The 14,470-nt window shown below is 47.6% G+C and overlaps 1 protein-coding gene across 1 annotated transcript in view; it reads left to right on the forward strand.

Annotated features, from left to right (window-relative positions):
- Positions 1-8,774: 8,774 nt before the first annotated feature.
- Positions 8,775-14,470, forward strand: part of LOC140429576 (kelch domain-containing protein 3) — a 304,290-nt gene continuing 298,594 nt past the window's right edge. The window contains exons 1-2 of the mRNA XM_072516761.1: positions 8,775-8,869; positions 9,026-9,112. Of these exons, the coding sequence (XP_072372862.1) occupies positions 9,051-9,112 (62 nt within the window). The 5' untranslated portion in view covers positions 8,775-8,869; positions 9,026-9,050. The remainder of the gene's footprint in view (positions 8,870-9,025; positions 9,113-14,470) is intronic.

Genomic DNA, 14,470 nt, shown 5'->3' on the forward strand with positions numbered 1-14,470 from the left:
GCAACGCGAGAGCCAGAAGCTTCTCTCAGAGGAGAGCTGCTTTCGGCGCCAAACACAAAAATAAAAACCCTTACGGTGACCCAATTTATCACGGTCTTACCAGGGTGCTATTTATAGAGACAGAACACGGATTGCAGTCAGTCCAGTCTGAACCTTAAAGAGGCGGATGCTGGAAATCCCAAATGAAAACAAATGTATCGGGGCATACACAGTAGGTCGTGTGTATCTTTTTTATAGTCTCAGTTATATACAAATATTTTTAATTTAATTGACATCTCAAGAATACAAAAGAATCACAAAATGCTAAAAACAGTCACGAAAATCAGTAATTTGCGAAAAGCATTTACAAGACACCAAAAAACACTAGAATCATAGAATTTACAATGTAGAAGGAGGCCATTCTGCCCATCAGGTCTGCACCAGCCCTTGGAAAGGGCACCCTACTTAAGGCCACACCTCCATCCTTTCCCCTTAACCCAGTAACCCCAATTAACCTCTTTTGGACACTCAGGGAAATTTAGCATGGCCAATCCACCTAACTTGTACATCTTTGGACTGGGAGGAATAATAATAATCTTTACTGTCACAAGTAGGCTCACAGTAACACTGCAATGAAGATACTGTGAAAAGCCCTGAGTCACCATATTCCAGCGGGAGAAGTCAGAATGTCCAAATTACCTAACAGCCCGTATTTTGTGACTTGTGGGAGGAAACCGGAGCACCCGGAGGAAACCCACGGAAATATGGGAGAACGGAAATATGGTAGCCCCAAATCGGTGGAAAGGCACCCAAACGAGCAGCAAAGACCACAGGAAAAGGACGCATCGGTGCAGGGCACGGTGTTAGAGAAAGAACACCCCTCTCCTCCCGGGGACACAATTCAACTTAAAACAGTCCCTTAAAACAAACCGACTGCAAAACCAGCACACGGCACCTCTTCCCCCACCCCTTCCCAACGGTAACCCCACATTGGTGGAAAAGTGCTCAAATAAGCAGCACATACCACCGGAAAAGGGAACACCGATATGGAGCATGACAGATGAGAGAGAGAACGCCCTTTACAAAAAAAAACAAGACAAAATACAGAGCAGTACAAGAAGCCCAACAGCATAGACCACCGGAAAAGGACGTATCAGTGCAGGGCACGGTGTAAGAGAGAGAGAGAACACACCTCCCCTCCCAAGAGGAGGCATAGTTCAACCCCAAACTGTTTCCTTTAAACAAACCACCAGCTGCAAAGCCAGCACACACAGCCATCTCTCCGCCCTCCCCACAACTCCCCAATGGTAGCCCTACATCGATGGAAAGGTGCCCAAATGAGCAGCACAAACCACTGGAAAAGGACACACTGACAGGGGGCATGGCTGAAGAGAGTGAGAGAACTCACTTTACAAAGAAAAACAAGACAAACTACAGAGCAACCACAAGAAACCCAAATAACAATAAACTACAAGTCAAAGCAGCCAGCACTCAAGTCAATGCACTCAACCCCCCCCCCCCCCCCCTCACCCTCCCCTGGTTCCAGCAACAGCCCCATGTTGGTGGAGAGGCACCCGCAAGCAGCACAGTTCACCGGAAAGGGACAGGAAGCGCACGGTTGAGGAGAGAGATAGAACACTCCTCTCCCTCACTAGCACCAGGAGTGGCCCTTCAACCAGTGCACAGAAGCAGGAGGGCCGCAACTGGCAAGCACCCAGCCACTAGGCACAAAGAAAAACAATACACAACAAAAATACAATAAGAACCATAAAATCCCCCAACAATAAAACAAAACCAACATCAGTACAAGCAGTACAAATAGAGAATTGGGCCATTGTCATACTGCTCTCCCAGTTCCGGCATCCGGTTTCCTGACACCATCCAGTCCAAAACTGCAAAAGCGAGTCCGTTCTCCTCCACTTTTAGCCCAGCAGCAGGCTAACCAAAATCCATCCCGCGATCCACTCCCAGCTGATATGCAGAAAGGCAACCAGTAACAAGTACGAATCCCAGGCATGGCAACTGCAGACAGGTAAGTTCTCTCCTCTCTCTCCCCTGCAAACAACTGGCAGCAGCAACAGGCTCTTCTTCCCCTTCATCCAACCGGTCATAGCACCGTTCTCCCTTGCCATAGTCCAGGCTTCCAAATACGGAAAAGGCTACCAGCATACAGAAGAACATACCAGGTCCGGAAGGAGGGTTACAGCCAGAGCGGCAGGAGCTCAGAGAAAGATCCCCCATCCACACCTCAGAGTATGAGCTGCCGAGGTGATTGGGGGAGACAGGGCCCCCCCCTGATTGGAGGATACCCACTGGATATAAGCCCCGACCTGTGAGAAGCAGGGGACTGGAGTGGAGAGTGGAATATTGTTTGCAGTAAATAAACCAAGTTGTATCCTGCCTGCCTGGCCATGTGTGAAGTATTTGCCTTGGGTCTTAACACTGGCGACAAGGATAAAGTGGAGCTGCCACTGGACATTTTGCCACCAGCCAGCTTCATCTGGGCTAGAACCTCTGTCCCAAGTGGCGCCATGGCGTTCATCGGTAAGCTAGAACTATTGACGACAACACTGAAGATTGGTCCTCGTATGTTGTGCGGTTAAAACATTTATTTCGAACAAACGCCATCACAAACGGCAAATAACAGACCGTCACACTGCTGTCAGCGGTCCGGCCTACTCATTAATCAAGAACGTTGCATACTCGGACAGACCAGACAGGCTGCCATTTGCAACACTGATTGACGCGGTCGAAAGACACCTGAATCCGCAACCCCCTATCATGGTCCTGAGATACTGATTTCACATGGCTTCACAGGTCCTGGCTGAATCGAATGGAGAGTTTTTGGCGTGCCTGCGAGGACTCTGATTGAGTAGATTATACAACCCCAAGAAGACAAAAGATAAACGGTTGGATGCCCAAGTGGTTGAAGTAGATGCAAAAATGGGAGATATGTACAGCATGCGAAGCTCCGAACAAAGACTTCCAGAGGTGCTGTCCTCAGGGCATTATCTCAGATCGTCATCAGTAAATGGCCAGCTCCAGTACAAGAGGTTCCCACCCTTTAGCTGTATCATGATGAAATTGGCATGTCCAACGGAGTAATTTTCAAGACTGGACTAGTAATAAGTATGAAGTTACTTTGAAAAGCCCCTAGTCGCCACATTCCGACGCCTGTTCGGATAAGCTGGTATGGGAATTGAACCCGCGCTGCTGGCCTTGTTCTGCATCACAAACCAGCTGTCTAGCCCATTGAGCTAAACCAGCTTGTCAGTGCTGAAAACTGAACCACTTTGTCCGTGTTCATTTACAGCAGGGTCACATCAGCATTGAAAGAACAAGACGACTTGCATGTGAGACAGGTTATTGGCCAGGGTTCAATAATGACATAGAATGAGCTGTGAAGATGGGTGATGCATCAGCCAAGTCAACACAAAGGGCCACCTCATCTTCATGATCTTCTGGCAGATCTATGGTCAAGAATAACCGCTGACTTGGTTTCCTATCATTCGCCAACTGAGGGATACATCAAATGGATCGGGTGCAAGTACAACAAATACGATTTTCAGCCTTTTTGGTTCCCTGGAGGAGATAGTGTCAGACAGTAGTCCACCGTATAGCAGTTAAACCCTTCCAAAACATGTGTGCAAAGTAGGCTGTGAACCACCTAGCATCATCACCACACTATCCAAGGTCAAATGGGCTAGTTGAAAGGGTAGAGCAGACAGTAAAGTCACTGAATTTGAAATATGTTCAAATAGCAATGATACCTATGAGCAACATCACTAGATACAGGATTACCATACCCAGCAGAGATCATGTTCAGAAGGCAATTCAGGCCAACTCTTCCAAATCATCATCTGATCAGTTCATCATTGGTCCCAAAATAAATTATTAGAAAGATAAGAGGAAATGAAAATCACACATGACAACCATGCAGGTACGGAGTTGCCGCCTCCACATGTAATGCAGGAGATCAAAGTGATCAACCCACAAAAGAGGACATGATTCCCTGCAGAGGTGTCAAAGATATGTAATGAGCTACGGTCATATGAGGTGATGCAATGTTGAGGAGATTCAGAGAGTTATCCAACAGCATCATACCAAACACTCCTATGGCATCAAGAACAAATGTACAATCAAGTTCTGAGAGTGGAGTTTAAAAAAAATTTAGAGTACCCAATTCTTCTTTTTCCCAATTAAGGGGCAATTTAGCATGGCCAATCCACCTACCCTGCACATCTTTGGGTTATGGGGGTGAGACCCATGCAGACACGGGAGGAATGTGCAAACTCCACACGGACAGTGATCCGTGGCCGGAATCGAACCCGGGTCCTCGGCGCCATGAGGCAGCTGTGCTAACCACTGAACCACCGTGCTGCCCTTCTGAGTGTAGAGGTAAGGGAGATGACACATACAACACTCAAGTGCAAGATAATTGTGAGTATATCTATGAGCCAAGAGTTGACAATTCCAGATCTCAGCAAAGTTTCACTGTTACCAGATCACATTGAGTCAGCAGACCTTCTGTATGTTTCAGAGACACTTGAATAATGTAATGTGAGAGTCAATACATGTGTAAATACAGTTCACAATAACCTTTTTCATGATGTACATAGATTTTAACTTGACTTTTTTTCTGTTCAAGGAAAGTGAGATGTTGTGATATTGCTTTGTCGTGCATGCAGTTTAACATACTGAATAACATGTTGCTCAATATGTAAACCATATTACAGGAAGTGATGCAAGTTTATATGTGATATAGTAGATGGAGTGGTGTTGATCAGTCAGTAACACATGCATGAAGAGCTCTCCTAGAATCCTGTTATTCTTCATTAAAGAACCCTTTGTTTAGTTTGCCCATCATTGTCATAGTGTTTGGTATGGCTGTGTTAAGAGACAATAACACAACACATCTTCAAACAGATTCCTTACACCCATCTGATCATGCCCATGGGACCTCAGTTGTACATCATTCAAAACCTAGCACATTTGGCAATGCATGACATCCACACGACTGCACTACAATGCCGGCCTGAAGTTGTTGAATGGGACTTGAATATATAATGTTCTGACTCGAGGTATGTATTATTTTGATGACTCATGCTGTTAAATTATTACAACTGCTAATTCAATAATGCTGACCTCCACAGTAGTATTCACTCACTTTGACTCTGCAACTGCTATAATTCAGTTCAATTAGGGTGCATAACACTGAAACTGGAAAAGAGGCAAAAATGCACAATTAATTATAAAATATTAGGAGAATTGTGGTTTTCAACAAAATTAGAATTTTTGTTTTGTAGAAAACATATAAATCTATAGTTCACAGAGCCCACACCTTGTGTTTAATCACTTGTCACACACAGAATATATTTGTTATCCTACTATCCATAATCCCCATGTTTTGTATGGAAAGAGGTGTGTCTCCTCTTAACCTTGGAATGTGTGTCTCAATTCAATAATTCAGCAGCAAGCTTTTGTGCGTTTAAAATAAAGGTTATTTATTCTCATACACTTGCCACAAATTAACACATCATACACTCAGTCTCACATAGGTAGAAACATACACACAAAGATTAGATACAGATAAAGATAGTACACTTTTATAGATCACAGTTAATTCAGTCTCTGATTTACAAATTCCAGTGTCTAACGTGGCAGACCTGTGCTTTCTTGAAGGTTGAAGTGAGGGTCTTGCAAAGCAAAGAGTCTGCAGCAGGTTGTGAAGTTTCTTGTAGCTGAATATCTCGGAGGTTGGTTCTCAGGTGAACTTTGAAACTGGAGCATAAGACCATAAGACATAGGAGCGGAAGTAAGGCCATTCGGCCCATCGAGTCCACTCCACCATTCAATCATGGCTGATTTCAACTCCATTTACCCGCTCTCTCTCCATTGCCCTTAATTCCTCGAGAAATCAAGAATTTATCAACTTCTGTCTTAAAGACACTCAACGTCCCGGCCTCCACCCCCTCTGTGGCAATGAATTCCACAGACCCACCACTCTCTGGCTGAAGAAATTTCTCCTCATCTCTGTTCTAAAGTGACTCCCTTTTATTCTAAGGCTGTGCCCCCGGGTCCTAGTCTCCCCTACTAATGGAAACAACTTCCCTACGTCCACCCTATCTAAGCCATTCATTATCTTGTAAGTTTCTACTAGATCTCCCCTCAACCTCCTAAACTCCAATGAATATAATCCCAGGATCCTCAGACGTTCATCATATGTTAGGCCTACCATTCCTGGGATCATCCATGTGAATCTCCGCTGGACCCACTCCAGTGCCAGTATGTCCTTCCTGAGGTGCGGGGCCCAACATTGCTCACAGTATTCTAAATGGGGCCTAACTAGTGCTTTATAAAGCTTCAGAAGTACATCCCTGCTTTTATATTCCAAGCCTCTTGAGATAAATGACAACATTGCATTTGCTTTCTTAATTACGGACTCAACCTGCAAGTTTACCTTTAGAGACTACTGGACTAGGACTCCCAAGTCCCTTTGCACTTCAGCATTATGAATTTTGTCACCGTTTAGAAAATAGTCCATGCCTCTATTCTTTTTTCCAAAGTGCAAGACCTCGCACTTGCCCACGTTGAATTTCATCAGCCATTTCTTGGACCACTCACCTAAACTGTCTAAATCTTTCTGCAGCCTCCCCACCTCCTCAATACTACCTGCCCCTCCACCTATCTTTGTATCATCGGCAAACTTAGCCAGAATGCCCCCAGTCCCGTCATCTAGATCGTTAATATATAAAGAGAACAGCTGTGGCCCCAACACTGAACCCTGCGGGACACCACTCGTCACCGGTTGCCATTCTGAAAAAGAACCTATTTCAGAATCTGGGGTTGGATTCCCTGCACCGTGACGGCGAAATCGCGTTCAGCAACGAGAATCCGTTTTCCCGCATAAAATTGGGACCGCCGCCAGTTCTGCTATTCTCCGCCCCCAGAAAAGTAGCGTACACCGCCGAGTATCCTCTGCCTCAGGCCATTGCTATTCTTTGTCCCCGACTGGCAGAATTCCCGACTGTGTGGTTCTAATCTGGTCCTGCCGTCCGGGAACCTTGCGTGACGGCTGCGGACTCAGTCCGGGACCGCTGCAGTCGGGGGGAGGGGGGGGTGTCGATCGGCGGTCAGGGGGGGCCTCATTCGGGACTGGGGGCTTTGTGTGCGGGCGGTCCGGGTTGGGCGAGCGGCCGATGCGGAGCACTATTTTGGCGGTCCAGCTGAGTCCGACATGGAGCATGGCGCGGCCGCTGTAGGCTGCCACCATGTGCATGTGCGACCGCTGACCCGGAAGTGCGGGGAGCTGTATTGGCAGCTGGAGCTGCGAGCTCCACGACAGATGCCTGCTATCCCCTGCAAGACGTTGAATCTGTGGCCTTTTGCCGCCAGTTTTCACGACGGCGTGGAGCCATAGTCCCAAAAACGGAGAATCCTTAGACTGGCTGATGACTGGTGGTTCTTATGAATCACCTGGGTCCTGGAGTAATAAGCTGTCACTGCAACCAGTTTCGATCTCAAGACGACTGGGTTTACACTTCTGAGGCCCACCTAACCTAGTTTGGATGGGGAGGTCATTATGATAAATTGGGAAGTTGATAGCGGCCATTGAATTTCCATCTTCCTTTGGGTCCAGTGTGAAACATGGAGACAGGCAGTCTGAAAACTCCATAGTATTTAGGTGTTGGCCTATCCTTAAACAATAAGGTGTGTGAATTCCACAATTGGCTGTGAGGTACCCTCACCTATGCGCACTCTTAATTAGCTATTGACCAGAGACTTGATGCTCTGTAGGCCAAATGCCAACAGTCACATAACTTATGGCAGCCATGTTAACAACTTGTCTGTGTCAATTTTTTGAAAGGATTGACTGAAAATTCATTATATGACATGCCTGTATTGGTCATAACACACTGGAGATTAGTTTGCCAAGTAGGGGATTTTGCCATTTTGACCACTGAAATTCGGAATATGTCAGTGTGCTGAATCAGTTTTACTGGTCTATATCAGGACCTGAGTTATAAATTTCCCAGCTGAAGTTAGAGCAGGATCCGGAGGCCAGTTAGTAATGGCAAACTCAGCTCATGTTTCTTGGTGTAAATGAATTCCATGAATAAATAATACATACAGTTAAAATTCGTATTATATTTAGCAGCTATACCTTGTTACAATACAAGAAGAACAAGCACAGATTTTAGGCTGCGAAAATATGTTTTGAAATATCTGATCATGATTATATACGATGCATGGATATACTCGGGATTTGACTTCAATGTATATCATCATGGCGAGACCTCTCATCGCTAACTATTTTTATAATGTTACTAAGTCCTTAAAATCCCACTTTCAAAGCGGCGAAACAAAAACATTCAAATGTTATATGCAATTCTAATCTCTCATTAGATCCACCAAATACACAGCAATGAGACATTTAAATTTAAAGTTTACGTGGAAAAGGGCATCTCAGGTTATCCCCGTCCTTTCTCTCTACTATCCAATAAAACCCCTTGGGTCATTGCACAATTAAGTTATAATCTGTCGTTCGATCTAAGCCGTCAGCTATTCACGACATGCATTTAGATTTATAACTATAATCAACCGGATAGAAAACACGCAGCGTTAACTACGTTGTGCACAGAGAGCCTCGTGGCTGCTACATTTACCGTGTCAATGTTGGGTGCTCCAGGTCAGCTGTTCGCTTGGGTTTCTATGGATTTCAAATCACCCCGGAAACACTGCCAATGGCAGTCATTGGCGGTCAGCGGGTGGCATAGCAACTGCACCTGGACAATGTGACAGTCTGCAATTGCATTGAGTTAGTGTCAGAAGGAAGCGCAGTTCTATCTGGCGTGGATACAACAGCAACCTGAACTGCCCCTTGAAGCGAGTGAGTAAACACAGGGTTACAGGTCGTCTTGTGTTAGGATTAACGGTGACACACTTGGAATAAACTGTGTCACATGCAGCATAACTACCTGTATGTTATTGATCTGAGGATTTTGGACCATGCTTCTGAAAGTGTATTTCACTATTTACGCTGCAGAATGGATGTGATGTGGTAAGACGGAATGGCCCTGGCAAGTGGACACTGGATTAAGAAAGAAGTCAGAGGGGAACCCCCGTGTCCCAGGTAAATTGCACAACATGAAAATCAGCAATTTGGAGGCAGAAACCTGCCTAAGAAATCCAAATAAATACAATCTTTATTAGATTTCAGCTTGTTTTGCATCTTTAGTTAATAAATAATATGTTATGTTTCCAATACGTACACGGTGTACTATTAACGGACTGCAGTATATTAATACTCCAAAATTAGTTCTCGTACTCGAAATCACAGGATACTTATGGAAGAGATACACAATTATTACAGTGCGGAAGGAGGCCATTCGGCCCATCGCGACTCAGTGCAATTCTTCCCTGCACATTATAATAATCTTTATTATTGTCAGAAGTAGGCTTACATTAACACTGCAATGAAGTTGCTGTGAAAAGCCCCTCGTTGCCACACTTGGACACCAGTTCGGGTACACTGAGGGAGAATTCAGAATGTCCAATTCACCTAATAAGTACGTCGTTTGGGATTTGTGGGAGGAAACCGGAGCACCCGGAGGAAACCCACACAGTCACAGGGAGAACGTGCAGACTCCGCACAGACAGTGACCCAAGCCAGGAATCGAACCCAGGTCCCTGACGCTGTGAAACAACAGTGCTAACCCCAGTGCTATCGTGCCGCCTATTCCTTATCAGATAACAGCCTAATTCCCTTTTGAATACATTGATTGAATCTGCCACCATCACAGTCTCAGGCAGTGTATTCCAGACCCTAACAACTCACTTTGTGAAAACTCTTTTTTCCTCATAATGATTTTTGCTTCTCTTGCAAATTATTTTAACTTTTGGCCCTCTTGTTCTCACTTCTTTCCCAAGTGGGTACAGGTTCTCTATCTACTCTGTCTAGGCCTCTGACGGGCTGAATTTTGCATGTTCCCACTGGCAGATTTGAGAGTGACACTGGCTGTAAAATTCTTTGGATGGCCATCCTAGTGGGCTCTCCCCTGACTTCTCCTCAATTTTACAGTGGGGCAGATTGGGCCAACCCCCACTGCTCTTGTCCCAACTGAGGTTCCTAATTGAACAATTACAGAGCACTTAAAGTCAAGTTCTCACCCAGCCTCCATTTTCATGCTGGCGGGACGAGTCCACAGCCAGTGGGAAACCGGAAAATTCACCCTGTTCAGGCATCAAGCGTGAACGAGGGGGGTGAGAAAAGGGGCAGAAAGGGGGTCCCTCCTCCATCAAAAGCCTCCTTTTAACATTGGGTTTTCCTATCTCAAAGGTCTGGCCTTCCTCCCTTCTGTCCCCCCCTGGCCTGTCCACCAATACTTGTCCCGTCCCTCCCTTCTGTCCACATCACCCCCTCTGGTGACCGCAACACAGTTGGGTTCATTGAATAGAGAAAGATAAAAGTAGTTTCTCGATGAGTTCTCAGTCAGCTGTACTTTGCAGTGCACAAATCAGGTCACTGGCTCTCCATGGTTCCAAAAAAATCCAATTTCCAGTAGTTTTAAAATGAAAGGTTAGATTAAGTTCCCATTTTATAGTCAGACATTTGTCTTTATTTTGTATATAATGCTATGGTTTTATATTTATAGTAAAACTGCAAAGCGCTATGACAATTTAGGAAGAAGGGAAGTAGAGTTGGTTGGCAATGCAAGAACTAGATTTCACTGGCCTTGCTAGAGAAGGGTTGGTGCATGACCGTCACCCCACCATAACCTTGTTTAACATCAAAGACTGACCTTTAAACAGGATCTTTGCCACCGAGGGGGAGCCCACCGCGGCTAGGAGTGCATAGCAGATGCGGTAGGATCGCATTTAAAAGGAGTAGAAGAGTCCCATAAATCATTGTTATATTGTTTCACAGTGAACCAGAAAGCGATAAAACTAAGTGTCTAAGCGGAAGTAAAAATGAAATAAATGCAATTATTGTGGATTTTGTGCATTAAAAACTACTGATGTTTAAAATAAGAAATAGCATGGTAGCACAGTGGTTAGCACTGTTGCTTCACAGCGCCAGGGTCCCAGGTTCGAGTCCCGGCTTTGGCCACTGTCTGTGCGCAGTCTGCACGTTCTTTCCATGTCAGCCTGGGTTTCCTCCGGGACCTCCGGTTTCCTCCCACAAGTCCCAAAAAAGGTGCTGTTAGGTAATTTGGACATTCTGAATTCTCCCTCTGTGAACCTGAATGTGTTGACTAGGGGCTTTCCAAAGTAACTTCATTGCAGTGTTAATGTAAGCCTACTTGTGATAATAAAGATTATTATAAAATAAGAAGCAAAAGCACATGACCTATGTCTGTCAGTTTAAATAAAAAATACCTGACTCCACTTTCCATTCTTGTTGTATATTTGATGGTGAAACAATTGATTCTAACAGTATTGTTTGGCTCACTGGATGGTGCGCTATCAATTACGACGAGACGAGAGTAGAGAGTAATCGAGGCTTTATCAAGCAGAGATGTGTTGCCTCCTGCAGCTGCTGCCGAAAGGACTGCAGCTCGGTGAGCACACACATTTATACTCCCCCTACTGGGCGGAGCCAGCAGGCAGGGATCTAACCCCGTACCTGTAGTACAGGAGCCTTACCGTATTACTTCTCATATACGTAATATATACAAACAGTGGTGACTACCACATTCACCCCCTGTTAAAAAAGAGTCCAGCGGGGGTGGTGGAAAAACTATTTACACGTGTGTGAGCATTTTTAAAGTGTACAGTTTGGGGAAAGTTCACAAATTTAGCCGGTCGGGTGCCTTGATCCTCCGTTGTGAGCGCCGCAGTCCCGGTGGCGATGCAGGCGCCGGCTTGGTCGCCGGTGACTCCGGGAGCGTGTAGTCCTCATCTTCATCCCCGTGTAGGACCAAGGGGAGGACGGATCATCCTGGAGCGGGGGCTGTGTTGAGGTGCACTGGGGGAAGGATGGGTGGCGCAGGGGCAATTGGGGGGGGGGGGAACCAGCTGGTGCCAGATCCCTGAGGGAGACTGTGTCTTGGCAGCCACGTAGGCGTACTGCGGGTTTGCATGGAGTAGCTGTACACTCTCGACCAATGGGTCTGCCTTGTGGAGCCGCACGTGCTTGCGGAGGAGAATTGGTCCTGGAGCTGCCAGCCACGTTGGGAGCGAAACCCCGGAGCTGGACTTCCTAGGGAAGGCAAGGAGACGTTCATGGGGGGTTACATTAGTCACAGTGCAAAGTAGCGACCGGATGGTGTGGAGGGCATCGGGAAGGACCTCCTGCCAGCGGGAGACTGGGAGATATTTAGACCGTAGGGCCAGCAGGATGACCTTCCAGACAGTCCCGTTCTCCCTCTCCACCTGCCCGTTTCCCCGGGGGTTGTAGCTGGTCGTCCTGCTCGAAGCAATGCCCTAGCTGAGCAGGAATTGACGCAGCTCATCACTCATAAAGGAGGATCTCTGGTCGCTGTGGACGTAAGCGGGGAAACCGAACAGAGTGAAGATGCTATTGAGGGCTTTGATGACTGTGGCAGACGTCATATCGAGGCATGGGATGGCGAAGGGAAATCTGGAGTATTCATCGACCACGTTAAGGAAGTACGTGTTTCAGTCGGAGAAGGGGAGGGGCCCTTTGAAATCCATGCTGAGGCGTTCAAAGGGACGGGAGGTCTTCACCAGGTGCGCTCGGTCTGGCCGGTAGAACTGCGGTTTGCACTCCGCGCAGACCTGTCTTTGGTGACCGCCCTGACTTCCGCAAAGGAGTAGGGAAGGTTGCGGGCCTTTATGAAGTGAAAGAACCAGGTGACCCCTGGGTGACAGAGACCATCGTGTAGGGCTCAGAGTCGGTCCACTTGTGCGCTGGCACATGTACCTCGGCATAGGGCATCGGGGGGGCTCGTTGAGCTTCCCGGGGCGATACAAAATCTCGTAACTGTAGGTGGAGAGCTCGATCCTCCACCTCAAGATTTTATCATTTTTGATCTTGCCCCGCTGTATGTTATTGAACATGAAGGCAAACGACCATTGGTCAGTGAGGAGAGTGAATCTCCTGCCGGCCAGGTAATGCCTCCAGTGCCACACAGCTTCCACGATGGCTTGGGCCTCCTTTTCGACGGAGGAGTGACGAATTTCGCAGGCGTGGAGGGTGCGGGAAAAGAATGCCACGGGTCTGCCTGCCTGGTTGAGGATGGCGGCCAGAGTGACGTCTGATGCATCGCTCTCGACTTGAAAGGGGAGGGTCTCGTCGACCACATGCATCGCGGCCTTGGCGATGTCGGCCTTGATACGGTTGAAGGCCTGGTGAGCCTCGGCCGTCAGAGGGAAAACTGTGGAGTGAATGAATGGGCGGGCCTTGTCTGCATAGTTAGGGACCCACTGGGCGTAGTATGAGAAGAACCCCAGGCACCGTTTGAGGGCCTTGGGGCCGTGGGGGAGGGGGAGTTCCATGAGGGGGCGCATGCGGTCGGGGTCGGGCCCTAGAACTCCATTTTGCACCACATAGCCAAGGATGGCTAAGCGGTTGGTGCTGAACACGCACTTCTCCTTGTTATACGTAAGGTTCAGGAGTTTGGCGGTGTGGAGAATTTGAAAAGGTTAGCATCGTGGTCCTGCTGGTCGTGCCCGCAGATGGTAACGTTATCCAGGTATGGGAAGGTGGCCCGCAGTCCGTACCGGTCAACCATTCGGGCCATCTCCTGTTGGAAGACCGAGACCCCATTAGTGACGCCGAAGGGAACCCTAAGGAAGTGGTAAAGGCGGCCGTCTGCTTCGAACGCAGTGTATTGGCGATCCGCCTTGCAGATGGGGAGCTGGTGGTAGGCAGATTTCAGGTCCACTGTAGAGAAGACCCGATACTGTGCAACCTGATTGACCATATCAGATATGCGTGGGAGGGGGTACGTGTCGAACTGCGTGTACCGATTGATTGTCTGACTGTAGTCAATGACCATCCTGTGTTTCTCCCCAGTCTTTACAACTACCACTTGGCCTCTCCAGGGGCTGTTGCTGGCCTTGATGATGCCTTCCCGCAGTAGCCTCTGGACCTCCGACCTGATGAAGGTCCTGTCCTGGGCATTGTACCATCTGCACCTGGTGGCGACGGGTTTGTAATCCGGGGTGAGGTTTGCAAACAGGCAAGGTGGGTCGACCTTAAGGGTCATGAGGCCGCATACAGTAAGGGGTAGTAGGGCCGGCCGAATTTCAGAATTAAACTTTGGAGGTTGCACTGGAAGTCCAGGCCGAGTAGCAAGGCAGCGCAGAGGTTGGGGAGGACGTAGAGTCTGAAGTTGCTGAACTCTACGCCCTGGACGGTGAGGGTGGTGGTGCAGTACCCCCGGATCTCCACGGAGTGGGATTTGGAGGCCAGGTAGATTTGTTGGTTAATGGGGTGTACCGTGATGGGAGGAAGATGGCGGCGCCCACGGGCTGCACGTTGGTTGCGGGGACGAAAATGGCGTCGCCCACGGGTCACACGTGG

The sequence above is a fragment of the Scyliorhinus torazame genome, chromosome 9, assembly GCF_047496885.1.
Source record: "Scyliorhinus torazame isolate Kashiwa2021f chromosome 9, sScyTor2.1, whole genome shotgun sequence".
NCBI classification, from domain to species: Eukaryota; Metazoa; Chordata; class Chondrichthyes; order Carcharhiniformes; family Scyliorhinidae; genus Scyliorhinus; species Scyliorhinus torazame.